This window comes from Mycothermus thermophilus (genome assembly GCF_041956435.1).
Source record: "Mycothermus thermophilus strain CBS 625.91 unplaced genomic scaffold VTJ04scaffold_1, whole genome shotgun sequence".
Classification (NCBI taxonomy): Eukaryota; Fungi; Ascomycota; class Sordariomycetes; order Sordariales; family Chaetomiaceae; genus Mycothermus; species Mycothermus thermophilus.
Genome location: NW_027191427.1, coordinates 2762165 through 2788730, shown reverse-complemented (window position 1 = coordinate 2788730; position 26566 = coordinate 2762165). Strand labels below are relative to the sequence as shown.

At 55.3% G+C, this 26566-nt stretch overlaps 11 protein-coding genes across 11 annotated transcripts; 4 read left to right on the top strand and 7 right to left on the bottom strand.

The window, feature by feature from the left end:
• Positions 1-52: 52 nt before the first annotated feature.
• Positions 53-1515, bottom strand: VTJ04DRAFT_1040 (uncharacterized protein; the record flags this gene model as incomplete). The annotated part of the gene is made up of 4 exons (XM_069358135.1): positions 53-261; positions 434-666; positions 1071-1300; positions 1489-1515. The coding sequence occupies 4 exons, from the start codon at positions 1513-1515 to the stop codon at positions 53-55; spliced, it is 699 nt and encodes a 232-aa protein (XP_069223649.1).
• A 497-nt stretch (positions 1516-2012) lies between these two features.
• Positions 2013-3333, bottom strand: VTJ04DRAFT_1039 (uncharacterized protein; the record flags this gene model as incomplete). Its single annotated transcript, XM_069358123.1, has 2 exons — positions 2013-2989; positions 3063-3333. The coding sequence occupies 2 exons, from the start codon at positions 3331-3333 to the stop codon at positions 2013-2015; spliced, it is 1248 nt and encodes a 415-aa protein (XP_069223648.1).
• A 999-nt stretch (positions 3334-4332) lies between these two features.
• VTJ04DRAFT_1038 (uncharacterized protein) lies at positions 4333-5629 on the bottom strand (the record flags this gene model as incomplete). Its single annotated transcript, XM_069358112.1, has 3 exons — positions 4333-5149; positions 5219-5453; positions 5503-5629. 3 exons carry the CDS (start codon positions 5627-5629, stop codon positions 4333-4335), a joined length of 1179 nt encoding a protein of 392 aa, XP_069223647.1.
• Positions 5630-6526: 897 nt separating this feature from the next.
• VTJ04DRAFT_1037 (uncharacterized protein) lies at positions 6527-7679 on the bottom strand (the record flags this gene model as incomplete). Its single annotated transcript, XM_069358101.1, has 3 exons — positions 6527-7202; positions 7277-7502; positions 7556-7679. 3 exons carry the CDS (start codon positions 7677-7679, stop codon positions 6527-6529), a joined length of 1026 nt encoding a protein of 341 aa, XP_069223646.1.
• Positions 7680-10981: 3302 nt separating this feature from the next.
• VTJ04DRAFT_1036 (uncharacterized protein) lies at positions 10982-14771 on the top strand (the record flags this gene model as incomplete). Its single annotated transcript, XM_069358090.1, has 2 exons — positions 10982-11452; positions 11535-14771. 2 exons carry the CDS (start codon positions 10982-10984, stop codon positions 14769-14771), a joined length of 3708 nt encoding a protein of 1235 aa, XP_069223645.1.
• A 1373-nt stretch (positions 14772-16144) lies between these two features.
• VTJ04DRAFT_1035 (uncharacterized protein) lies at positions 16145-18492 on the top strand (the record flags this gene model as incomplete). The annotated part of the gene is made up of 4 exons (XM_069358079.1): positions 16145-16445; positions 16561-16691; positions 16784-17050; positions 17116-18492. The coding sequence occupies 4 exons, from the start codon at positions 16145-16147 to the stop codon at positions 18490-18492; spliced, it is 2076 nt and encodes a 691-aa protein (XP_069223644.1).
• A 778-nt stretch (positions 18493-19270) lies between these two features.
• On the top strand, positions 19271-19537 carry VTJ04DRAFT_1034 (uncharacterized protein; the record flags this gene model as incomplete). Its single annotated transcript, XM_069358068.1, has 1 exon — positions 19271-19537. The coding sequence occupies one exon, from the start codon at positions 19271-19273 to the stop codon at positions 19535-19537; it is 267 nt and encodes an 88-aa protein (XP_069223643.1).
• A 117-nt stretch (positions 19538-19654) lies between these two features.
• VTJ04DRAFT_1033 (uncharacterized protein) lies at positions 19655-21135 on the bottom strand (the record flags this gene model as incomplete). Its single annotated transcript, XM_069358057.1, has 2 exons — positions 19655-20467; positions 20545-21135. The coding sequence occupies 2 exons, from the start codon at positions 21133-21135 to the stop codon at positions 19655-19657; spliced, it is 1404 nt and encodes a 467-aa protein (XP_069223642.1).
• A 1342-nt stretch (positions 21136-22477) lies between these two features.
• VTJ04DRAFT_1032 (uncharacterized protein) lies at positions 22478-22897 on the bottom strand (the record flags this gene model as incomplete). Its single annotated transcript, XM_069358046.1, has 2 exons — positions 22478-22719; positions 22774-22897. 2 exons carry the CDS (start codon positions 22895-22897, stop codon positions 22478-22480), a joined length of 366 nt encoding a protein of 121 aa, XP_069223641.1.
• Positions 22898-23185: 288 nt separating this feature from the next.
• VTJ04DRAFT_1031 (uncharacterized protein) lies at positions 23186-23899 on the bottom strand (the record flags this gene model as incomplete). The annotated part of the gene is made up of 5 exons (XM_069358035.1): positions 23186-23286; positions 23356-23483; positions 23544-23600; positions 23672-23695; positions 23862-23899. 5 exons carry the CDS (start codon positions 23897-23899, stop codon positions 23186-23188), a joined length of 348 nt encoding a protein of 115 aa, XP_069223640.1.
• A 1394-nt stretch (positions 23900-25293) lies between these two features.
• VTJ04DRAFT_1030 (uncharacterized protein) lies at positions 25294-26250 on the top strand (the record flags this gene model as incomplete). Its single annotated transcript, XM_069358024.1, has 2 exons — positions 25294-25373; positions 25431-26250. The coding sequence occupies 2 exons, from the start codon at positions 25294-25296 to the stop codon at positions 26248-26250; spliced, it is 900 nt and encodes a 299-aa protein (XP_069223639.1).
• Between the last annotated feature and the right edge of the window lie 316 nt (positions 26251-26566).

The following is a 26566-nucleotide window of genomic DNA, read 5'->3' as shown; positions in this document are numbered from 1 at the left end:
GAGAGAGAGAGAGAGCGAGGCGTGGGCGTAAACGTAGACGAAGGGGGGGAAACTATCCCGTAGAAGTGCAAGCGTTTGCGGTTTTGCCGTGGGCGTGGAGTGTAGAAACACGCTTGCGTAGGTAGATCCTCGTCTTCGAAATGGGGATGGGGGAATGCAATGGCCTCGTTTCTTTTTTTGCTTGTCTTGTGCTTGTGTTCAGCGACGCAGAAAGGCGTCGGCTGTCGCGGCGGGGCAAGCAGATGTGAGTGACGAACAGTGCTGTGTTGAAAGCAGTCCAATATTCCCCCGCCAAGAAGTAGCGTTCGGCACTGGGGAACACAAGAAATCTAGGTAACTATCGTGCAAGTTCAAGCTGTGGTCCGTGCCTTTCTTTTTTGATGTGCAGCGAGGAATAGTAGGTGATGATGATGACGATTGTCCAGGGACGGACAGGGCTGGTGGGCGGTTAAGGTGGAGGAGGGATCAGGGACCGAGAGTGTGGAGCATGGAGGTCGGGCCGGGAGGAGAGAGGAGGATTGGGATGGCAGGCCAGCGGCGGCTGTCGACGAGACGAGACAGTCGGCTGGCGGTTGATCATGGAACCGGGGGTTGGATTGTGGTGGTAGTGTGTGCTGCTGCTGCTGCTGCGGCGGCGGCGGCGGCTCTAGGCAGGCTTGTTTCCAGCTGGAGGCTTGTCGTCACGGTCAGTGCTGAAGAACCCTGGGGTCCTGAAGTGACAGAAACTTGGACAGCCGACCTTGTGAAGGTGGGTGACCGAGGCTGTGTGAGGAAAGGGAACGGCGTCAAGAGGCAGACCAAGTATGTTCGTAAGGTATGTCCCTAGGTAACGTCGGCCAGGATATCACTAATAAATCGACGAAGCGTGGTTAGGACAGAGAGGATGGTAGTAGCGTGGTAGTATTGTGCATCAGATGACAACAGAGAGTAAAAAAAGGGCAGCGCAACCTCAAGGCTCTTCTAGGTTGGAGGGGCGGCAGGGTGCTGCAGGAAGTTGCCGCTGCGGAGGCCGCTGCAGCGAGATGATGCTGTGGAGGGGAAGACAGATGCCCCCCGGCTTTCAGGCTGACTGCGGGCTGCGGCGGCTGCCGACCCGATCTGAGATGGGGATTAATGCCGAGATAACCAAGCCAGTGGGCAATGTAAAGTTGATCTGAGACGTGGGTGTCGGCTCTGATCCCTCTGTTTGCTTTTGTTGTGGAACCTGATCCTGGCTGGCCTTAAGCTGGAGGCCAGGTGCCCGGTAGTGAGCGGGAAGAGTTCCGGGTTGGGGCTTGAGGAGGAGAGAGCGTTTACCAGCCTGCAGAGGTACCGAGGGAGGCAAACGTATCGCCTGAATATAGGTATATTTTCACTTGACCTCAAACTTATTCAGGGGTCCCCAACAAATATGTTATAAACGACTGTGGATAGGCAATGACAAGAGGACTCTCGAAGACGTCGCGAGTTGGGGGAGTCAGTGCGGAGAGACATGTTGGAGAGACGAACGGATGTGGAGGTGTTCCATTTCCCCATTTCTCGATCTGACCAACAGCGGGGTGATGGTTGACCGGGATGGTGTCGGGTGGACGGTGGTGGGTCCCTTGAACTCTGTCTCGCCAGGTTCCCCACGCAAACAAATGCCGCCGCCGTGCACCTTCTTCAGACTTCACCTCATCAACGTCCAGGTTCGGGCTTTGTACCCACGCAGTTCTGACGGACGTATTTTGATTTCTCGACCGGGACCCAACAGCTGATTGATCTTTTGAAACCCCAAGTCCGCATCACTTCCAACAAAGAGGAAGAGGGTTCCAGACTCAAGACACCTCAGAGGATAATAATAGTGGCTGCTGCTGAGGGTATCAATGTTGGCACAGTCAAGGCAGATCCCGGAACACAGTAAAAGCTCAAGGACAAGACAACTCTCATGTGTGACATGCAAATCATGGAACAATCAATCGTCAACTCACCACCCCGCCCTCTCTCTAGCAACATGGACGACGAGCATAACAATGCACCAGTCGTGGCAGCCATCAGAGCCTCTTGGGGTCGGAAGCCACAACAGTCCAGAAGGGCTGGATTCCCGTCTCGATCACCGGCCCAACCCCCGTCCTATCCTCCCCCCCAAACCGCGCCTCGATGCGGAACCGTTGCTTCCAGAACACCACCCAGCTGTTCGCCGGGACGTCCACCTCATACTTCCCGGTCTTGGCATCCCCAATGTCCTTTTTAACGTCAAACCCGAGCTGCTTGTTGAAGTCGACGCCGGAAAGCTTGAGCTTGAAGCCGTTCTCCAGGTCGAAGGTGAAGGGGGTGGGAAATTTAAGTGTAAAGTAAAGGATCTGTATGCTGACCTCGCTGCTGAACGGCTTGGGTCCGTCGTCGCCTTTGTAGATGTCTCGGATTTGCTTCAGGGGCTGCGAGCTCCTGTTCTCCACAACCTCTGGGTTGGTCCACGTCTTGTAAGTGGTGAAGACGATGTAGTCTGCCTTGTTCCGGGACCTCTCGTCCTCGGCGTCAAGGACCGCCATAAGGGGCAGCCACACCTCGCTGGCCACCTGCTCCTCCACCGTCAGGTCCTTGTCCAGTTCCGCAGGCGAAGGCGGCAGGTTGGGGGTGCGAGGGAGCCGGATTTCCGGACGGATGTCCAACAGCAGCGTCCACGCCACCTCGTCGGTCGGCCGATTCCAGCTACCGTCGATAAACCAAAATGTGTGGTTGGGGACGGGGATCCGCCATTCGGCCCGGGGATGGTCGACGTCGAAGCGCGGGAGGACTTTCCACGCCACCCGGATGCCCTGGATGCGACTAGAGCCCCAGTTATCCCAGGTTGCCCGTTCCTCCATCGTGGCTGGGACGACGAGATCCTGGCGCACGCACCATACCTCGTGTTCACTGGGGAAGTTGGACGTCTTCGTCACGACGTTACCCAGGGCGACATAGCCCCGGGGTGGGATCGGCTTCCACACATTGAGGCCCTGACCACCCTTGCGGCTAATGCTGACAATGACTGGTCACCAAGTAAGTATAGGTCGGTAGGTACAGCCAACGCTGAAGTCCTCCAAGAGAGTAGGAGGACGTACGTGCCCATCTCTCAGGTGCTTTCACGGGTTCGTTTCCACCGAACGCCTTGGGGCCGATCAACAGCGTGGGCCATTTGTGGTTGATGTCCCAGTAGCCGGGGACGACGACGCTTCCGAGAGGTCGCAGATAATTCACTCCTTTGGGGTGCCAGAAGGTGACATCCCTCTTTGAGCCAGATCCTTTGTCGTCCCAGCGCCAGTCGTACTCGGTCGACTGGCAGACGATCAGCTCGCCGAACTGTTTGACCCAAGCAGGACCGAGAGAAGACATGATGATCAAAGTTGCCGAGAAGGTCGGATTGTGCCGATGGTGGTCAAGGACGAGTTCTTTGGGCGTGTCTGGCTTGTTCGTGAGAGGGCGGAAGAGGGAGAATGCCGGTCTCGTCCCTGGAGGTTATAACTAGGAGACCCCCGAGGCAGTTGGGCAGCAATTAAGAACTTCCTCCCCAAAGCTCAGATCAACCCCGCGAAAAACGGGGGTCACCCTAATAGCGGGGAAAGGGCAAATAGGATGTTGTCAACAATCCCTTGTCTTATCTCACACCAGCTTAAGCTTATACTCTGCTTTTCAGCTGCGTCCGGGGAGAGCTAAACACCTCGCGGCGGCATAAGCTGCAAAGCTGCGTTGGCATATGGTTCGGCCAACCTGTTCGCTCGGCTTCAGAGGCTGGTTGGTTCTGGTTCGTGAGTTCGTGAGTCCGTGAGTCCGGACCCCGAAGCCCGAACCGGTGACCGGAACGGGCCTCTGGGTTGGGCATTGTGCCTGCCGGAGACCCAGAGGCGGATGTCGGATGGTCGACGAACATGCCGTTTAGACTGGGCAGCGAGGGAGCTGAACTCGAACCCCACGACACAAGATCCTGGCTTGCAGCTTCGCGAAATGGACCAAGCGGTTTTGGGATGGTTTCTCAACGAAGGAGGGAAGGAAGACTGTTGGGTACTTGAATGTTTATTTTGGTTAGGGGATGGAAAAGACTCATGGTCAATGTCATGCAACAGTAAGAGGCCGAGGGAACTCGATATAAGACTCATGAGAGATATATGTGAGTTGAAATAGGTAGATACTGAGTATGTGTAACTCAATGCTGCATTGTGACGTCAATGGACTGGACCTATCAGGTACCTGAGGTACCCAAGAACCCGGACCCCCCTGAAAATTACCATTACCTCAGCAATTGCATGTTCACGACTACCCATAGATCTCAAAGACTCATCTTCGCTGCACCTCCTTATGGCCAAACATCCACAACCCGGTCCACAGGACAGGAACTCAAGCCTGCTGCGTTGTCTGGGGAGACTGCTGTCCAAAGCCCTGCCCCGCCTGAGGCGGAGGGGATTGGGACACGGCTCCTTGTCCCCCGTAATATTGATAGGGATCGCTCTGTCCCGGCAGCTCTTGAACTTCTGGGGGCGGAAGTTCAGCCATGTTGCCGACCGGTTGCGAATAGAAGTATGTACCGCCCTGTTGGCCCCATGTTGCCGGTTGGGTTTGACCCCAGACTGCTGCCGGTTGCTGCTGCTGCTGTTGTTGTAGCTGTTGCTCTTGCAGCAGCTGCTTTTGTTGCTGGTCCGGATCACCGAATGGAGCCACGACGCTTTCTCGGACGGGGCTTGCAGGTGCTTGAGTGAGAGGGCTGACGGACAGTTGAGTGACGGGACTGGTGGACGGTTGAGGCGAGGCGGGATCGGCAGTGGTTGTCTCAACTGCCTCGGCATCCTTCTTCCTCTTGCTGGCAAATTTCCGGCCAAGGAAGAACGCGAGCACGATCAGGACGATGCCCGCGACGCCGCCGACAACGGCACCAGCGATGAGACCCACGTTCGGGCCACCGCCACCTGAGGGAGAACTCTGGTCTTCTGAAGTTGCGCCCGTCTCTTTCGGAAGGGAGCCGCTGCTTGTGTCTGTCTGAGGGGAGCCGCCTATTGGCCCCGCGAGGCTGACGGTGAGGCTCGGGACTTCTGAATACACCGAGGGCGGAGCGTTTGGAGGCATGCCAATATCACTCGCGCAGCCGATGTACAAAAGAGAAGGCCCGACGTTGGGAGACGCCTGGTAGATCGTGAAGGTCTTGCAGACATCGAGAGAACTGTCGAGTACCTGAGTTAAGATACAAGTACATCGGGTACGTATTGCTGCTTGGGATGCCTTGACTTACCATGTCTGGGTGTACGTCCCGCTCCTAGACGTCGTTGAACCGGACTCTATGTCAGTGTAGTAGTATGTGCCGGTGACCTTGGACCCGATACATGATTTACCGATGTCATAGCTGATGTAGGTTTCGCTTGAATATGCGTATTCGCCGCGCGACATACAGAATCCAGTGTCCCCGAAGCTGGTCCATGTGCGGGAATAGGTGTAACATTGGGCCAACGATATGTCCGTGGTGATTGCTATCAACTTAGCATCAAACCAAGGACGACGAGCATAGAGTCAGCTTACTCGAGCTACCCCGAGAGTCCCAACTGGTGACAGTATGAATGAAGAATCCAATGTCATAGGGCTCTTCAATCCTGTAGATCGCGCGCGGCGCGATCGTCGGTTCCGGAAGGGCTTGCCGGTCTGTCATGGTTTCGGTGAGGGCTTCGGTTCAACCCTCTGTCCTTGAAAGGATGGAGACGGGATTGCTTCGCCTGGAGGAGTCTGTCGATTGGGGGATTTTGGAGCAGGGTGGGTTGGTTATATCGCGCTCACCACCTTCGACGAGGCTGGCGTGTTAACTAGTGGCGTCTCCCCTCTCCTCTCTTGGAATCACACAGGCTTGGCCATGCATCAATGTCGTGATGATATGAATGCATCGTGTCGGAGATACTGTGAAGGCTGGGGCGCCCAGTGGTTGCTCACTAGCGTCAGCCACAGCTCGACCCCCCAGCCGGAATCTTCAACCTGGTTGGCTTTGTGGTAAATCGAGAGAACATCGGGGACCTAAATCCGACTAAAACGAGTTAGCCACGAAAAAATGCCTCTTGACGCAATGTGAAAGCCAAGGTGTTCTTTCTCTTGCGAGGGCTTTTTATCTCCGCTGCGACTGTCTGCCATTTTGATGTGTTTCTGCCTCATTTCCGCATCGGGCAACATTGATTCTTTCACAAGCGGTTGGGTGGTCGAGACATTGAGGCAAGGAAACATGTATGTACAGAGGCATGGGAGGTGTATACAAGTCACAATAGGACGTTGGATGTGTCCACCGAATGCTGTAATTACTATTGCACCACCAACTTCTCTCAACACATACACCCTTGCCCCTGAGCGTCGACGTTCGCTGGCCGTCGAGACGGAGCACCTTCGTTTAACCTCAGCAGGTTCGTGCCAGCCCATTATCCGATTAAGTACTATTACAGAGTACAAACCCATGAACCAACCGACATTCACTCCGTACACACTCGACCTAACTATGAGATTTTCTGTCGAAGTTGCTTCCCCCATTGCCGTTGTCCTGGCTGTTGTCCAGGTCCAAGCTGTCGGACTAAACAGGCCTGGTATCCGGTTGATTCGGCTGCCCTTGATAGGCTGACTGGGGAGAGCCGGGCAGCTCTTGAGGAGGCACCTCTGTTAGCAGCTCTTGAATCCGGGTTTCCGAGGGCGGAAGCTCAGCAACGTTGCCCGGAGGTGGGTAGTAGTAATAGGCCCCAGCTTGCTGGGGCCATGCCGGCTGGTTCTGAGCCCAATCCGCAAGTTGTTGTTGCTGTCGCTGTTGGTTTTGCTGCTCCGAATCACCACCGAATGGCGCCACGGCGCTCGCTTGGACGGGGCTGGTCCCGTCCAACTCGGGCTTGTCGAAGGGTTGCTGAGCTGCTGGTTCGTTGGTCGTTCCGGCTGCCTCGGTGTCCTTCTTTCTTTTGGCAGAAAGCTTCCAGCCAAGGACGAATGCGAGCGCAATGAGGACGATGCCGGCGATGGAGCCGACAACGGCACCGGCAATGAGACCTGCATTCGGACCACTCGAAGAATCACTCGAAGGAGAGCTCGAGTCGTCTGGATCTGGTGTTATCTGCCCCGATGATGGGAATTCCGAGTATATCGTGGCATGGTAGCCTTTCGGGAGATCGAGCTCTCTCCCGCAGCCGATATAGACGAGAGAAGGCCCAACGCTGGGAGATGCCTGGTAGATCGTGAACGTGTTGCAAACATCACCTGAAGTACTGTCGCATTGTTAGAATACCAGTCCCTCGGGCATGAAGGTTTCGTTTCTCAGCTTATTATGCCCTTGACTTACCACGTCTCAGTAAACGGGTAGTCCGAGCTATACCAGGAAGCCCCCGTTGTGCTATAGGCGTAGGTGTACGTGCCCACGACCACGGTCCCTCGGCAAGATGTACCGCGGGAGTAGTTCATGTATTCGCCATCGTCACGGGTCGTTGCACATACTCCTGTCCCCTCCACGCTACTCCATGTATGATCAGGGGCACGACATCTGGCCGGCCATATTGTACTGGTAGTTGCTAAGCAACGTTAGTATGGAAGCAAGTACGTACGGTGAACGAAATTAGCTTACCAGCACTGCCAAAAGAGTTGGATTCAGTGGTTGTGAAAATGTAATATCCAACCATCCCGGAACTCCATGCGACAGTATTACGCGGCGCGATCGTCGGCGCCGGAGGGGCTTGCTGGTCTGCCATCTTTGTCGAGAGCGTCGGCTAACTAACTGACGGGATGCCGTTAGAATATGGGGACAAGGTAAGGTTGCTTCGAGACTCCGTCGATGGAAAGATCTGAAGGAGGGCGAGTGTATTTACCAATGGATCTCTCTTGCAAGCAACACATCAACAAGATGAACGCGTGTTGGTGGCGATCTAATTACTCTGGATGCCACTGGAAGACGGGAATAGGTTGCCTCTGCCAGGACTTGGTCGACGTGGGACCAAGGAGGGCAGCTGGTTTTATTGCTGCCCCCAACCATCAACAAGGCTGACGCATGTTGGCGGCGTTCCTCCCTCCAAAGTGTAGGCTTGACCATGCATCAGGCTGGGATTGCTTGAATGCAGTGTGTCGGAGATATCACGTAGCGCTGAGGTGCCAGTGGCTAGCGTAAGCCTCAATTCAACCCCCTAATCAGCCGCGTTCTTCAGCCTGGTTGGCTTTGTCATGATTCAGGAGTGCGGAGAACAGAGATCGGGGACCCAAACCGAGCAACTCAAAACGCCTCTTGGCTTGATGTGAAGCCAAGGCTGGGTTGCCAGAGGGTTTCTTGTGAGGGCTTTTCTCCCTGCTGTCAATTGTCTGGCATCTCGATGTGTTTTGATGTAAGTACCAACACACTGGCCCCGCGGTATTGGGTGGTTTCGATTTTTTTCAATGGCAGTTGGGAGAGCGAGATGCAATTCATAGCAAGATAGTAATAGGCAAGATGTGTACCACCGCATGCCAGATGGCAACGCCAACCTCATTCCAAGAAACATGTATCTATGTAGATAGGTATCCATGTGCATCCAGTACATTCTGACCCCTGAACGTCGACTTCAGCTTGTGATCGAGACGGAGGAACGTGTCTTAACCTCAGCAGACTTGAAACATCCTAGGTAGAGGTAAGTATTCATACCTGGTTACTACAATTTCATGAACTCGACAAATCTATGAGGTTGTCTGCGACGGCTTCTGCTCTGGCTGCTGTAGTCCCGGTTGTTGCTCTGGTAGGAAGTGAGTCTGGTGTCCCTGCTGCTGCCAGGGCCCAGGCTGTTGTGCCAGATTGGTCTGGTACCCAGCTTGTGCGGTCTGCCCTTGATAGGTATATTGGGCAGAGCCCTCAAGCTCTCGAGGGGGCATAATATCCGTTGGTAGCTGATATACTTGTGATTGGTACGGGAGTTCAGGTAGGAAGTTTGTTGCGTGTAAAAGGTGGTTCCTTGCTGATGGGCCCATGCCGCTTGGTCTTGGATGACGCTGATGGGGCTGGCCGCGTTTGATGCTGGATTCCCGTGTAGTTGTTGAGTCGGGGGATTGTCGAGTTTATGTTTCCTCAACGCCAGCTTCCAACCAAGGAAGAAGGCAAGCAGGAGGAGGGCGACTCCTGCGATTGGACCCACGACAGCTCCGACGATGGTGGGCACATTCACACCCTCGGAAGACGTCGAGTCCTCGGGTTGGCCGGGACTGGCGGTTTCTGATACACTGGCCCCTGATGTACTCGTCGTAGTCAACGTTGACGTTGACTCTGTCGTCATGGTGATGATGGGGGGTTCCACATATATCGTGCGAACTCCAGATGGGAGACCGAGACTTTCAATGCAACCAGAATGATTCCTCCAACAGTGCCGACGATGGCGCCAACAATGACGGGTATGTTGGAACCACTCGATGAAGATGGATCAAGATCGCCTGTTGCCGATGAACTAATATCTGATGTGGTCGTTGAGTTGATCCCCGATGAGGTAGTTGAACTTATTGTTGAGCTAGTGGCGATGGCGGCTGGAGGGGTTGAATATATCGTGTGGACGCCGGGAGGAACTTCGATACTCTCGGGGCAGCCGATCCATGTAAGAGTAGGTCCACGACTGGGAGATGCTTGGTAGACCGTGATGGTGGCGCACATGTGTTGGCTGGCAGCATAGTCAGAGGCATGTATACGTATTGAGATCTTCCGGGTATATCCCGTTGACTTACCAGGTGAGATGAGACCACCCAAATGTCTTCTCATACTCAGATACAAAGGTTTGCGAGTTACCAACAACCACTGTCGAGTCATGGCAGTGGTAGCCGACAAAGTAGTTGGTGGTCGTAGTGCCACGGCCATTTCCATCCACTTCTGCTGGCACACAGCCCTGTCGCGTGGAAAAGACAGTGTGCTCCAAGTACGTGTATCGACGCATCGGGCCACCCAAAGGTCCGCTGGTATCAAGCTAGATTTGCGTCCAATACTCAGAAAGAGGACCTAGGCTCACCCTGTTTCTCCCGATATTCTGTAATATCCTATTTCGTCAGGCTCATCAAGCCCAAGCCTATCAAGCGTCGTGGTACGCGGTGTGATAACTGGCGGCGGCGGAGGTTGCCGGGCTGCCAAGGTGGTCATCTTGTCTGGTGGTCGACTTCAAAGGTCACTGGGCACATGAGGACAAGCTCCTGAGAGCTACGACAGGAGAAGAGAGGGTGGATGAATATATCGCTCTCTCGAATTCTCAACAAATCAGCCTGGGCTCTTTGGTGGCGCTCCCCCGCCTCGACCAAGGGGCTTGGGCCTGCACCAGCTGTGATTTCTTCAAACCTCAGAGGAAGCTGAGGTGAAGGCATTCAGCCCAAACTTAGACCGGCCTCTCCAAAGCCGGGCGGTGGCTTCATGACGAACTCCAGCCATTTTAACATCGGGGACTTCCACCCACCGGAAAACGACCACTTGGAAGTGGGTGCTCCGGCTCTTTGCCGCCAGGATGGGACACAGCCACCACGATGTGAAGCATGTGCATAATTTACTCAGGATGTAACATGATAACAGATGCATTGCGGCACTTGACCAAAACCATTTGGGACTTGCAGTCAGCAAGCGAATCACGACCCGGGCCCTAACATGTCAACAGCCCGGGCTAGGATCCGGAGCTCTGTGCCAAGACTCCGGGTCGTGTGGGGCACGGTCGGGCGGCACGAACCCCACATTCGCCGGCTCGGCTCCTGGGCCCGACAATGAATGCAACCTTGGAGCCAGGGTCCCGATAAGAGATAAGGCAAAAAAAGTTGAGGACTGGACAGTGGGCACACCGTCCGCTTGCTTCCTGCATCACCACAACCACTACCTACACCACCTAACTGTAATTCAACAACAGTCCAATTCTGCTACCTTGCTCACTCATCCGTTGAGCTAAGTGATGATCACAAGGTAACAAATATTGGACAAAGCTCTGGCCCACCGGGTATCTTTTTCTCGGTGACCCCACGAAACCAATTGAGCTTCCATCCGACACTGGCGTTCCCATCTCATCGCCAAACGGTGAAGATGGCGCCTACAAAAACAGACACCACCTGGGACCACGAGTTTAACACGGTCCGCCGTGAAAAGCTCTTCCGGAACCCACCCACCGATCGTACAGCGTACCCAGCTCTCCAGGAGGCCGTCAACCCACACATCGAATCCTTCAACGCCCTCTTCCGCACCGATGGGAAGCCCAGTCTGCTCGACCATGCGCTCGCCGAGATCGGGACAAAGACCTACCTGGATGGCGACGACCGGGCCGCCCCAGAAACCAAGAACAAGCTGACCATCCGGTACAAGAGCGTCACCCTTCAGAAAGCCCAAGTACCACCCTCCAATAAGTTCGCCAAGCGCCGTGAAATCTTCCCCGCCGAGTGCCGAGAGCGACATGTCACATATCGCGGAAAGCTCACCGCCACCTTTGAGTTCCGAATCAACGATGGAGAGCCTCAGGAATTTGTTCGGGAGCTGGGTCAGATGCCAATTATGGTGAAGGTATGTGGTGCCTCCCACGTGAATGCTGTAGTCTTTTGTTGAGTCTTGTCCGTCTGACGTGTTGTGTTTCTGTCTGGTGTAGTCCAACAAATGCCACCTCGAAAACAATCCCCCTGCGCTGCTTGTGCAGAGGAAGGAAGAGTCCGAGGAATTGGGCGGCTACTTCATCGTCAACGGCATTGAGAAGATCATTCGACTGCTCCTCCTCAACAAGAGAAACTTTCCTCTTGCCATTATCCGCCCGAGTTTCGCAAATCGAGGTCCCTCGTATACGCAGTACGGTGTCATAGTACGATCCGTCCGGCCAGATGAAACCTCTCAGACCAACGTGCTCCACTACCTGAATGACGGCAACGTCACCTTCCGGTTTTCATGGCGCAAGAACGAGTACCTTGTCCCTGTCATGATGATCCTGAAGGCCCTCGTCGAGACAAATGACCGAGAGATCTTCGAGGGGTTGGTGGGCCCGCCGAACTCCAAGGGCATTGAAAACACCTTCCTCACCGACCGAGTTGAACTGCTGCTCCGCACTTACAAGACGTACGGCCTCTACACCAAGTCGCAAACCAGGGCGTACCTGGGTGAGAAGTTCCGTGTCGTGCTCGGCGTGCCAGAGACCATGTCCGATTACGAAGTGGGCACCGAGTTCCTCCGCAAGATCGTCCTGGTTCACCTCGGCTGCGTCAACGTCACCGAAGAACAAGACCTTGACAAGTTCAAGATGCTGCTCTTCATGTGCCGCAAGCTCTACGCGCTCGTGGCCGGCGACTGTGCCGTCGACAACCCAGACGCGGTTCAGAATCAGGAGATCCTGTTGGGCGGGTTCCTGTACGGCATGATCCTGAAAGAGCGTCTCGACGAGTTTCTGTCCGTCTCGGTGCGAGCAGCGTTGCGCGATTACCTCGGGAGGAACCCGACGGTGTCTTTCACCTCCCCAACGTTTGCCAGGGACTTCCCGATTGCCGTCTTCCGGAAGGCCAACGAAAACATCGGAAACGCTCTCGAGTACTTCCTATCGACGGGCAACCTCCAGAGTCCGTCAGGTCTCGACTTGCAACAGGTGTCGGGTTTCACCGTTGTGGCCGAAAAGCTCAACTTCTTGCGCTTCATCAGCCACTTCCGCATGGTTCATCGTGGTAGCTTCTTTGCGCAGCTGAAGACCACGACCGTCCGCAAACTTCTGCCCGAGTCATGGGGGTTCCTGTGTCCTGTGCACACTCCTGACGGTGCACCTTGCGGCCTGTTGAATCACCTGGCTCACAAGTGCAAGATCATGACCGACACGATTGACGTCTCGGCCGTCCCCGCCGCGGCAATGGAGCTCGGCGTCAACGACTACTCGTCGGCTGCCACAAGCGAGAGCGTCGTTGTCATGCTTGACGGCAAGATCATCGGCTGGTGCACTCCGGCTGCAGCCAAGTCGGTCGCTGACACCCTCCGGCGCTGGAAGGTCGAGGGCGGGCATGGCATTCCCGTCATGCTGGAGATTGGCTATGTGCCTCCATCTAAGGGCGGTTCGTATCCGGGAATCTACATGTGTTCAAACCCGGCGAGAATGATCCGTCCTGTGAAGTACCTAGCTCTGGACAAGGAGGACTGGGTTGGTCCTCACGAGCAGCCGTACATGTCAATTGCCGTCACCGAACCCGAGATCATCCCTGGCGACTCGACGCATGTCGAGTTCGACCCGACCAACATCCTCTCCATCCTGGCCAACATGACGCCCTTCTCCGACTTCAATCAGTCGCCGCGCAATATGTACCAGTGCCAGATGGGTAAACAATCCATGGGTACCCCCGGTGCTGCCATCCGTTACCGTACGGACAACAAAATGTACCGTTTGCAGACAGGTCAAACGCCCATCGTCCGGGCTCCCCTGCACAACACGTATGGCTTCGATAACTTCCCCAACGGCATGAACGCTGTTGTGGCCGTCATCTCATACACTGGTTACGACATGGACGACGCCATGATCATCAATAAATCAGCGCACGAGCGAGGGTTTGGCCACGGCACCATCTACAAGACCAAGAAGATCAGTCTCAAGGACGATACGAGAACACGCACATCCAAGACCATCACCAAAATGTTCGGTTTTGCGCCGGGCAGCCCTGTCCGAGCATCAGACCGGGAAATGCTGGACGCGGACGGATTGCCTTATGTGGGCCGCCTCGTCAGAGAGGGAGACATCCTCTGCGCCTGGCACACTGTCTCGGCTGATTACAGCGGACAGCTAATCAACAGGGATGGAATCACGCACTGGGAACGGTACAAGGATGCCGAAGATGCCTTCATCGAGGAGGTGCGCATCATCGGCAGCGACTCCGGCACCGAACCCCTACAGACCATCTCGATCAAGCTGCGCATCCCGCGTTCCCCTGTCATTGGTGACAAGTTCTCGTCGCGTCACGGTCAGAAGGGTGTCTGCTCGCAAAAATGGCCAGCCATCGACATGCCCTTCACCGAGTCGGGCATCCAGCCAGACATCATCATCAACCCGCACGCCTTCCCGTCTCGCATGACCATCGGTATGTTTGTCGAGTCGCTGGCAGGCAAGGCGGGGGCGCTACACGGCCTGGCGCAGGACTCGACACCGTTCCGGTTCGACGAAGAAAACACAGCGGCCGACTACTTTGGCGAGCAGCTGAGGCTGGCGGGCTACAACTACCACGGTAACGAGCCCATGTACTCGGGTATCACGGGCGAAGAGCTGGCCTGCGACATCTACATTGGCGTGGTCTACTACCAGCGCCTGAGACACATGGTCAACGACAAGTACCAGGTGCGCACGACGGGTCCCGTGGTGCCGACGACAGGCCAGCCCATCAAGGGCCGCAAGAAGGGTGGTGGCATCCGTGTCGGCGAAATGGAGCGCGACGCGCTGCTGGCGCACGGCACGGCGTTCCTGCTGCAGGACCGCCTGCTCAACTGCTCCGATTACTCCAAGTCGTGGATCTGCCGCGACTGCGGCTCCTTCCTGGCCGTCCAGCCGACCGTGTCGCCGTTCATCGGCAAGCGCAAGCAGATCGGCGCGGTCCGCTGCCGCAACTGCGCGCAGCGGCTCGATATGATTAAGGATTTGGACCTGATGAAGCTGGAGGGAGAGATTTGGGAGGACGGCCAGGGTGTGCAGTGGGTCGGCGGAGAAAACACGACCATGGTGGCGGTGCCTGGTGCGCTCAAGTTCCTCGATGCCGAGCTCGCCGCCATGGGGGTCAAGTTGAAGTTCCGCGTGGACTCGAAGGATGTGGTCCGGCGGGGACCGCTCAAGCCAACGGCGCCGAAACCGCCACCAGCCACGACCGCGGCTGCGGCGTGAGGGCGGTGTGTTTGTGTATGTATGTGTGTGATGTGATGATGGGAGTCGGGTTGGTTTGTGTATTTGTTTGTGTTTCACGTACAAACCGAGGGAATCATAGAATCTATGGTGAAAATATTTGTCTCTGTGCTACGACGTCACCGTCCTCGGCCCGGTCGTGCCCATGTGGTTGTGTTGGTAACCATCCCCCTTAAGCCAGCTGTAATCTTGCCTCGAAACATGCCCATGCACATACTGAGAAAGTAAACCCATGGTGGTGTTTCACAACTTGGAAACGAGGCCTCATAGAGACAAGATATCAGACAGGCGGACAAGGCGAGGGCGCTGGGCCGTAGGACAGACTACCTGAAGCCTCTCCTCGGTCAGGGGTTTTGTGGATTGAATGACGAAAAAATTCTCGAGAATATTCTCGGACAACAAGTTCCCCTGTCCAAAGCAACACAACAGAGGAGGGAATTACGTGGGTAAACCTGGGCACTTTTTGTTTGACGTTTGATCTTGTTTGAGGGAAAACGACAAGATGGTGGTGTCCCGGCAGAGACGGACGAGTATAATTAACATGCAGCTGCCCACCGTTGTGTTCGATGGTTTGACGGTCCTGGTGTTTGCAGGAGCGCTCTTTTTTCATTCAACTTTCTTTTTTTCTTTAACAACAGGCTTTCATCTCGGGGGCTTTCCTTCTCCTCGTTGAGACTCTCGGATGAGGACTTCCTCGGCTGGGAGAAAGCAGTTACGTTGGAAACTTCGACCCGGGAGAGTACTCTCGTTTACTTTCCTAGTGGTGGTTCTCTGGCAGGAGGAAGGAGCGAGGTCATATATCAGGGGTGTCCAGGGTGAGTGTTAAAGTGCTCAACTCTGTCCTCGTGTTTCTTTCTCATGAAAGATCGACTACCCAGGGCGAGGTTAACTTCCTTCATGGTTGGAGAAATTCTCTTCCTCACGCTAATCTGAGATAGAGACACGGGCGTTCCTTGGACATTATACTGTTCTCCCTCCCCTCATCTCACCACCTATTCTGTTGTTTTGGATCGGCCTACCGACCATTAAGGTCTTCCTTTTTGTTGTCCTTGCCTTGACATCTTTCGTGGCTGGCTGCGGCGGCATCACGATTGTTTGGACATCCTGCGATTGTCGCCGCTCTATTCATTCCTGGGACTTAAGATCCAGAAACGCTGATTGTCCCCCTATCAGACTACCTTGCTGAACCCCTTTTTGGCTTTCCCGTCTTTTTTGAGACTCGTCGAACTCGAGCCATTGGAAAAGAACGCCGGAACGATACTCATCGCTGGATTAAGCCCAACATATCAGGGCCCTCCGCCAACGTCAACATATCAACTCCTTTCCAGCCGACAACAACTCCATCCCATACAACCATGCTGCATCTCCGCCGATCCCTCGTTCTCCTTCCTCTCTTCTACTTCGTCAACACACTCGCTGTCGCTCAGTACAGCGGTTACGACTACGGCTTCGATGTCCACCAGCTGGTCAAGCGGCAGATTGGTCGCCGTTCCGACCTGGTCGTTAATGAAACGACTCCGGACGACGGTATCAGGATCCGTCAAGAGATCCGCGAGCTCGAAAAGGACCAAGATCTCTGGACCCTGTACATCCTGGCCCTCAGCATGCTTCAGTTCACCGACCAGTCGTATCCCTTGTCGTACTATTCTCTCGCGGGTTTGTGTCCCCCCTTAATCTCCTCTTCCGTCATACATCTTCCACAGTTTCCAGCATAACCGTGGGAAATATGAGCTGTGGTAAGGGATCCGGTCGGCTGATAGTTCCCTCCCAGGAATCCATGGAATGCCACATGCGACATGGGGCGGTGTGAACCCCGTGCCCGGTAGTGAGGACTTGGGATACTGTGCTCACTCTTCGGTGCTTTTCCCGACTTGGCATCGGCCATACATCGCCTTGTACGAGGTATGACAGACTATCTTCCTTGGTCCTTAGTGAAGGGAGTGGTTTGTGAGATGGTGAATTATGATCGAGTCAGACTGACATGAAACGGATAGCAAATCTTACACGGGCTCGTCCAGATGATCGCCAGCTTCTGGAACGACACCGAACGACCACGCTACCAAGCTGCCGCTCGCCGATTCCGCCAGCCCTACTGGGACTTCGCAGCTCCTCCTCCGGAAGGAGAGAGCGTACTTCCTTGGAGCGTGGGAGGCAGCCAGTATGTGGACGTTGACGGGCCCAATGGCCGTCAACGCATCGCGAATCCATTGTACACGTACTATTTCCGCCCTCTGGATCCAGACGCCTTCACGTTTGGGCCGGTGAGTTTCTTCCTGTTCTCTGGCATATATTCTGGACTGGCGTCGCTGACACACAATGAGGATAGTGGAATGAATGGACAAAGACTCTAAGATTCCCGTCCAGCACCGGTCCAGATGCACAATCTAACATTGCCCTCGTCGCTATGAACCTGGACCGCAACCGTGCTGCCCTGGCCCAGAGAATCTACGCATTGTTCTCGGCCAATGACAATTACACGACGTTCAGTAACAACGTGGACGGCAGCTACCTGGACTCGGTAGAATCCATCCATGACACCATCCATACACTTGTCGGCGGTTACGGGAACGACAGCGATCCCACCCATCCTGGACACATGTCTTTCATCCAGTGGTCTGCATTCGACCCCATCTTCTTGCTCCATCACTGTAATATCGACCGCATCTTTGCCATCTGGCAAGCTCTTCATCCCGACTCCTGGGTCGAGCCGGGAGTCTCTATTCTCGGCACGTACACCACGCCCAAAGGCGGTATTGTGGACTCAACCACCCCGCTGACGCCCTTCTATGAGACTGCTAATGGCAGCTTCTGGACTTCAGACAGCGTCCGTGATCACACAAAGTTCGGCTACACATATGCCGAGCTGATTCTCAGTTCATCCAGCAGCAGCGGCGGCAGCAGCAACAGTAATAATCGTCTGGCGCTAGCCCATAGCACCAAGAAGGCCGTGAACCGCAAGTACAGCTCCTTCAGCCCTGCGTCCGTCTTTCTCTGCGAGCTTCGTTCACATGGTGTCCGTCAAGAGGATGGAGATACCGACAAGCCAGCTTCACTCTCGTCCCTTCTCGCCAAACGCCTGCCCGGGAAGAAGACGAAGAACCTACCCCGCTCTCTGCTGGGTAGCAAACTCTTCGCCGCCAGCACCGATGGAAGCGGGATTAACTACCGCGAGTGGACTGCCCATGTGATTGTTGGCCAACAGGCCGTTGACCAGACAGGGACGGTCAGTCTCTACCTTCCCAACGAGGCCGTCAACGGCAAGTCGAATAACCCGCGCGATTGGCCTGCCGAGTCCTTCGTTGGAACCATGGGCGTCTTCACCACCGCCAGACAGCAGCAGCACCCCGAGCAGGGACAGCATCCTTGGGCACAACAGCATGCCAACCCTGATACTAAAAGTCCCCACGCTGTCCCCGTGTCGGGCACCGTCCCGCTCACGGCCACACTGATGGACAAGCTTGCGTCGGGCCGGCTCGAGAGCCTCGAGCCCGAGCACGTGGTGCCCTATTTGCGGGAAGCGCTGCGGATCGCGGTGCAAAGGCCGACGGGGAAGGTGGTGAGCACACAGCTGGAGAGCCGGGAGGCGGGGTGCGGTGTCCCGGGGCTCGAGATTCGCGTTTTGAGCGCGGTCGTCGAGGCGCCGTGGAGCGAGGACGAGTTGCCTAAGTGGGGAGAGAGGAGGATGGAGTTGGTGGTGTGTTGAGGGTCCCTTCACTTAGGTGCTTTCTACGTGTTGTTTGTGGGTGTTTGGAGATGGCGGAGGGAATAGGATAGAGGGGTTGTGATAGGCTTGTGCTCTTGGTCTTGTTTCTTATTATTTGCTGTTTGTTTGTTTCACTTGTTCTTACTACTTTTGTTCTTCTTAGCTATCTGGATATGGCGACGTGGGTTAGGAAATAATGGCTAGAGAATAAGGGGAGGGATTAAACAGGTTATCATGAGCCTCTGAGTTAGGTTTTCATTCGACTTTGTTGTCTTTTGTTTCATTTAATTCATTTTTACCCCCTTTGGCTACCTAGGTTAAGACAATACAATACTAAGGAGGAAGATGAGATTCTTACGGATAATACATCCATGACATGATACCGCCGACAGACTTGCTTGTCTCGCATGAGGTAGGTTCGGCTGGATCATAAATATGACGTGATTCCCCTTGTGCCTGGCTTATTCAGCACCTTGGTAAGCACTCTGTGGAACATACACGGATTGCCACCATACTCATTCTTCGGACCTGGAGTTGAGCGTAATACGGAACATCATGAGCAGCTAGTGGAACAAGTTGATCGAGTTTCCAGGGGCAGAACGGGTTTTTTGTTGTTCACATCGAAGATTGCTAACTCCTATAAACCCATATATTGGAGAGCACTCATACAATGTACAACAGTAGGCGGGGTGGCCAGGATAGCCATAGAAGATTTGCCCAAATATCATGTTCTCACCATAATGCATGTATGTATACCTATATAACGCTTCAAAACCTTATGTCTGAAACCGTGTGGCGTGATAGCGTACCATCCCAATCTAAACGCCTCGCTCCCTTGTTTCTTTCCATGCAAGCAAAGCAAGCAACCCAGAGCATACGTGACACCAACGAAAAGACCGAAGCAAGAGGAGAGAGATGCTCAGAACGAAGCAAACATAACGAAACATGCAAACAACACCAGAAACTCAACGCCCATCATTCCATTCCATTCCATCCACCCATAAAGACAACAACCAAAAAGGGTACTGCTGAACAAGAAACATGAATCTTATATCCCAATCCAAGTCCATACACAAAAAACATGTTATTGTCTTTTTCTCGGGACGAGGCACGCCGACACCTCATTCACATGTCCCGCAGAGCGGTTGGTTAGAGGTCCCCTTCACTCCTTCGGTAACGCCCTCCGGGCCGACAGCCGACTCGAGCTGCTGCTGCCCACAATCGTCGGGCTATCGCCGTCCACGGCCGGGTCATACTCCGTCGTGACGGCTTGGTCGCGGGTGCCACCACTTCCGCTGCCACTACCGCTGCTGCTGGTGGTGTTGTGTGCAGCGGAATCCCGCCTCGCCAAGCGCACGTGCGTGCCACGGACGTGGCGATGCTGGTGATGATGGCCGTGGCTGCTTCGTCGGCGGCGGTTGAGTGCCTTCCTGGCTCCGGCCTCCGAGTCGTCCGAGTCGTCGGAATCGGAGTCGTCGGCGTCGGTGTCGCTGGATGACGACTCGAGCTGGTCGTAGGGAACACCGGGGCGAGAGTGACCGGTGGCGGCGGTGGGGTGGGAAGAAGAACCGGGACGGTGGTGGTGATGGTGGTGGTGGCCGTCGGATGAGGAACGGCCGTCTTGTTTCTTGATGTACGAGTCGATGATGTAGTACTGCAGGGCGTTCATGATCAAGGGGAAGAGCATCATGACAAAGAAGATTTGCAACTTCTCGTTGCCCTCGGTCCAGCCGAGGGCCCAGTCGCCGACGCGGGGCAGCCAGGGGCAGAGTATGAAGATGATGAGCACGCAGAACTTCATGCCCATGAGGCCGCAGAAGTAGATAATGCTCTGCTTGAACCACCACCAGGCATTGGGTGGGGTGCCGTAGTTGCCGCTCTGGATGGACTCCGGGGGGTTGCCGAGCGGGGTGAAGGAGACGAGATAGGTGAGGCAGCGGACGATGACGATGAGGATGGGGATACCGATCGTTGTCTGTCACGGGAATCATCAGTTAGCACGTCTTTGGTTCCTTCTCTCCCCCCTCCCGTCCAAGGAACGTCAGTACTCACATCAATCGCCAAATTCAGCAGATAAAACGAGCATGGATTCGGCTGATACTCCCCGTCACCTCCACCCCCGTTATTCCCGTCCTCCCCCCTCCTCACCACCGATCCCTCCGTAGCCACGGTCCCCAGCACCATCATCCCGCCCACCACCGCCCTCCTCACCACCCTCGTCACGGCGCTCGCGGCCACCACCTCGGCGCTCTCGATGCTGAACTTCCCGCTCGTGAGCAGCGACATGAAGACGTTGGCGGCGTGCACCAGCACGCTGCCAAAGACCTGCTTGGACACGTCAAAGAACCAGATACGCACGGGCCGCTGCGGCCTCTCGCGCCAGCGCTTCCAGACCAGCGAGAGCAGGGCCAGCGCGCCCAGGGCGAGCTGGATGAAGATGGCGAAGGGGCCGAGCAGGCTGCATTCTCCCGGGTTCGGGGGCCGGTGGGGCGGGTGGGTGGCCGCGTGCTGGGAGAGGTCGGGAGTGGTTGTTGTTGTTGTTGTTGTTGTTCCGGTTGGTATTGGGGTTGCGGTTGCGAGAGCAGCGGTGGCCGTCGCGGCGCCGGCGGGCGGAGGGTATGGGATAAAGGCGGCGTCAGCCATGGCGACGGCTGCCACGGGGATGGGAGTGGTGGTAGGTAAGGTACTGGTGGTGAACGGAGCGGGGTGCGAAGTTGAGGTCGAGGCGGAGAGAATTGTAGTTGTGAGTGTCGTCGTCGTCGGCGGCGGCGGCGGCGGTGGAGGGTCGAGATGGCGGAAAGGAGGCAGCTCCCGAGATCGTCAGGGGCAGCAGGTTTGTCCCTGCTATGGGGTGCAGTCGCGGGGCAGCGACATCAGGGGATAGATCGAGGCGCCAAATTCGGAGGGTTGGAGGATTGTGCGGTGGAAGAAGGAGAGCTGTCCACGACGACACGGCGTGGTGGAAAAGCTGCGGATAATTCGACAACGGCAGTTGATCCGTGTTTCCTCTTTCGGGGCAAGCTTGTGGGCGGAGCTGGGTCTTGGTGCAGCAAGAGCGTCAGGCGGCAACGTTCGGGGGCGGGGCTGACGCTGTCTCAGTTGTGGAAACCGGTTTGTGTTCCTCGACCAACCTGCACCTGCTTACGGAGTAGTTGCCTGCACCTCTTCGGGTTCGGAATGCCTCGGTTTAAACTAGGTATAAGTTACCTGAGATCTGGCTTCGGAGATGGAGTAAATTGGTTGAAGAGTAAGCAAGAACAAAAGTGAAAAGAAAAAGAGCTGCACATGTCTTTCATTTCAATGCATCCTCTTCGCAGTCCTTCATCCGAGCCAAGTGATGCAGAGCCTAGCCCAGGGGTCTGGGCGGCCCTGAACAAAGCTTCGTTGACACATCTGATGCTGAGCCTGAGGCCCTAATTGGCCGCCTGATGTCCGCCTTGGATCTTGGCCAGCCCAAGCCCAGCTAACGGTCAGGCAGAGTGGAGAATGTCTGGTCCACCGCCCGCCGCGGGCGAACACCAGTGAAACAGCGAAACAACCCGACTCGGGTTCCAGAACTCAACACCCAGCTAAAAAAATGCTCAGGAGCTCTCGCATCTTTCGCCGTTGTCAGTGTAGATTTCATCATCAGGACAAACGGTAAACTAAACCCCTAGGTCCTCAAATTCCCAGATTGAGCCCCATAAAGGCTTTGCTGCCTTGCGTTTGAGACCAGGCTTGGCTTCGTGGGTCTGAGGCCCCAGTCCTGATCTCTGTAATTGGGTTCATGTTCATGAACTAAAGGACCGAGGTCATACACCAGTCATCATAGGCCAAGGACCTGATATGGGTGTTACAGATTGACTATCTGCTCGATTATCAGCTGCATCAGCTACCCAGCCAGAAGCTCATCTAGCCGTTTGCTATGATTTGGAGCCGCACATCACCACCGGAAAGCTCGGATTAAAACCTCAGAAAAAAGAAGCATCTGGAAGTTGTCTTCAATTCACCGCAGCAGTCCACCTCCACCGTTGGAAGGGTCACGATAATGGTTCAATCTGCCCTGAATGACCCCTCCAGTAACCCACGAGGTGAACCCAGAGCAGAAAAACGCTAGTAACAAAGGAAATATCGGCCCCCGCAAGAAGGAAATCTTCCAGCTGGCAGTTACGCCGGGAAACAAACGACCCAAAGCAAAAAGAACTGCAGAAAACTCCGAGTTATCCCCCCTTCCCCCGAGCCCATAACCTCAATCAAGCTCCGAAACCCGCAGCTGGGGGCGGTACCAAAAGAAAAATTAACCCATAACCCCAATGATAGAGAGAATATTGCCCGTAATTTTTATCTGTTGGAGTGGAGTTGCAGGCCGCGCCAGGTCATATAACACATAAAAGACTGCTTGCGTCTGCATCGGCATGGCGTCCATCAGTTTCGTGCGTCCCTCGAGCTTGTCAAGCCGAGCCGAGCAAGGCAAGCAGTATCGGGGCCGTGCCTAGGCGCACTCGGGCACGGTTGGCAGCAGCTTGCGCACGAAGCGAGGCATCCTGCGTGAGTGCGTTGAGACGAGATCCGCTCTGCCTCTCTTGAGGATTGACTTTGGCGCACGAGGCGCCGACGCCGCCTTGCTTGTCGTCGAGGTGGCAGTTGTCGGAGAAGACGGGCCTCCAGACAAGAAATGTTGACTCTGAAGGCTGTCCGCAGGCCCGTCTAACTGTCAATCGATCCCGTGCTGCTGTTTGAGGCGTTCTAAATTCTCCTTGCGGGCGTCCAGGTCCTCTTTTGTCCTGTTCATCTTTTCGGGCTGGTGGTAGAGAACTGTGGCTCATGTGTCAGCCGCGCCGGTTTTCTTACTCGTGACCCGTGGGATAACCGAAAACAACGTACCAACAAGGTAGCGGTTCTGGAAGTTGTAGCCGTTCAGCTTGTCGCACGCCTGCTTTGCATCGAGAACGTCCTCGTAAACGACAAAGGCAGTGCCCTTGGTGTTGTTGGCAATGCCCTGACGGACCTGACTGCAGTGGTGAGTGAGCATCAGCTCCAAATATCATCGACAGCCGGAAGATGCGACATACCGGATAGGTCCGTATTTGCCGAAGAGGTCGAACAGCTCCTCCGGCGTTACGTTATAGCTAAGGACGAGGTTAGAAGATGACGCCATCGACGAGGGATTCGGGACGCGGCGGCGCTGGGGAGAGCATACTTTAGATTCTTGACGAACAAGGCTCTGTCGATGAACACCATGTTAGCAACAAACTTGTCATATCGGTGGCAACGCGAGACATGCCGCGAGGCCAATATGGGTGGACGCGCAGCGGGTTGCGGCGTGGTGGAGCATGAACCCAAGGCGCGAACGGGCGGCGGACGAGCCAAAATGGTTTCTTTCAACTCACCGATTTACCTCCGGGCCAAGCTTGCTGGCACGACTCATATCTCGAAGTCGATGTCTGGAGTCGTCGACGCGATGGGTTTCGAAGGTGATGCGATCGATTGGCGATGGCGGGAGACGAAGGTGTTGAGGGTGTTTGGTGAGGTTCAATCAAGCAGCGGATAGCATGGGGGAATGAGGAAGAAGAGAAGTTCGGAAGGCGGAAGTCATTGATTGCCCAGCGATTGGGGGAGTGGGGCCACAGTTCCTTAAACGGTATAGATCCCCACGTGACAAGTGGTCATCCAACGATGGCCGGGTCATGAATGCAGATGGCGCGAGGGAAATGGGAAACAGCGTTGCTCGAAAACGGAATCGCCATCCAATCGCGAACAAGACACACTTTCCTGCGCAACGTGGGCAATTCGAGGCGACGCGTTTTCACAGCCTGACGTCCATCGGGCTTTCCCCCACGCACCGTGTGCTCACCACATGCTCAGCCTCCAGCCCCATCCATGATCCGTTTCGTCATCTGACAGCAACCCGCTGATTCAAGTCGCTGACGTTGGTCGACATCTGTCGTCTTGTCCTCATACTGGGTAATACCTCAGGTACCTCAATGTATGTACCTCCGTACCTCTAGCTCCGAGCCGAGGATTCGGCGGGAACACCGATAACCCCAACGGTCCGTTATCATGCGCTCCGGATTATCATGTCCGGAAAACCGAGAACGATACGGAGACGGAACCGCCATCCGGATGCCTATCAAACCCAAATGATTTGTAACTACAAAGTACCTGACCTATCTCTAGCTGAATTAGACATTGCAATCTCAAGCCTCGGACCGGCATCAGGTTGTTTTCTGTCCCGGAAAAGTGTTATACGTAGCAAAGCAGCCAATCTCCTCCATTGACCTTACATTTCGTGTGTGGCACTCCTTGACGTGGCTCAACCTCGGTCTCGTCATGTCTGTCTTGATTCGCCCAGAGCCCAGCCGCCATGCAACCGGAGCTGCGAGTGTGTCTCGGTCTCGAGGTCTGTCTGGTTTACCTGCAGTACGTACCTATATGTTTCATGCAGTTCACCCAGAGAATCGGGGAGAACAGAAGACGACAATGTTCCAAGGATGGAGTACTGTTCTCAAGGGTTGAAAGTCGAGCGGAAGAGGAGCCACGGGGGTTCTAGTGTAGCTTGCTGGGGCCCGAAGACAAGGGTTCTTGCCGTGGCGCCCCAGTGGATCCCCATTCACACCCTGAACCCTGACCAAGACAGGAAACATGGGATGCGATCATTCAGCCTGGGAAAGTGCTGATGAAATGAAAGCTGGAATTTCCTTGAATTTTTTTGAACCTGCTGCCTGATCAACATCAACAACCTCTTGTCGTTTTTCCAAACCTTCCCTCTGGCCATATCTGAGTCCTGTCATCGCTTCTTCTCGCATGGGGAAGGACCTCAACATGCCCTCCGTCGCTCAAGAATCGCCTTCAGTCCAGTCCTCCAAGAAGCGGAGGCGCGACGACCACGATGACCCCCTCCTGTATGTCCCCTTTCATCACCACCACCCGAGACGCGTTGCTGACGATTTTATCACCAGTTCTCTCGCCTCGGCCGGTCGACAGTTCCCTCCATCCCAATATGCTTCCCTCGTCGCCCAGAAACTCATGTCCATCCCGCCCGGCAAGCGACACCGTACCCTTGATGTAGACATCGAGGCCGGCCACGATCCCATGGATCAATCTCCATCCAGCTCCCCTTCAGGACGTCCCATCCACCACGATCACCACCGAGGAGACCACCGGTCACGAAACGAAGACAAGGACCGGCCATCACCACTCTCCAGACCATCAACAACAACCACCTCCACCCAAGCACCGTCCGCGTCCGCCCCTTCCTCCTCATCCTCCTCTCTCATGGCCCGCTGCCACGTCTGCTCGCGCAAACCCCGCACCAAATCCGACCTCGACTCCTTTGCCGACTGCCAGGGCTGCGGCCAGCGGACGTGCTACGTGTGCATCCGCGAGTGCCTTGGCTGGGGGCCCCCGCACCTTGCAGCAGCAACAGCATTCCCGACGACAACAACGATAACAACAACGCCATCACACCCGCCAACTCCCTTGTCGACAGTACCAATACAGTCTACGATAATACCGTCCTCCGCAGCCCAAGACGCCGCGGAAACATCCTTCACAATGCTCGACGCCGACGAGGTCGAAAACGATACCACCCACGAAGAACCTCCACCACATGAACCATCCGGCAGCATACAGCAAGAACACCACCACCACCAACAGCAAGAGAGGTGGGGCGCCACAGGCGGAGGCCACCGGCAAGTTGTGTGCAGCAGGTGTTGCGTGGAGCGGGGACCTGATGGGGACGTTGTGTGCTTAGGGTGTTTACCGTTTGTGGAGGGCTGACTGTGGCGGGGGAACTTTATGGATAGAAAAGAAAATGAAGGATTATGCTGAGTGGATGGTGCTGTGCTGGATCGTGTGACACTCGCACTCATCATTGGAACAGATGTTTTATATCAGATCCGGGTGGCCGGGATGGGGGGAAGGGCTATTAATGTTCACCTATTCACTTTGGAGGAACTTGGGATGGAAGGATCCCAGGCAGATGGATATCCCCCCGGGATTTGTCCCGGCAGAAACTTACCTAGCTTAGGACAACACAAACTGTCCCGTTTCTGATGAGAACTCCGGGGCGAGCATCGAGTCTCTAAAGCGAGAG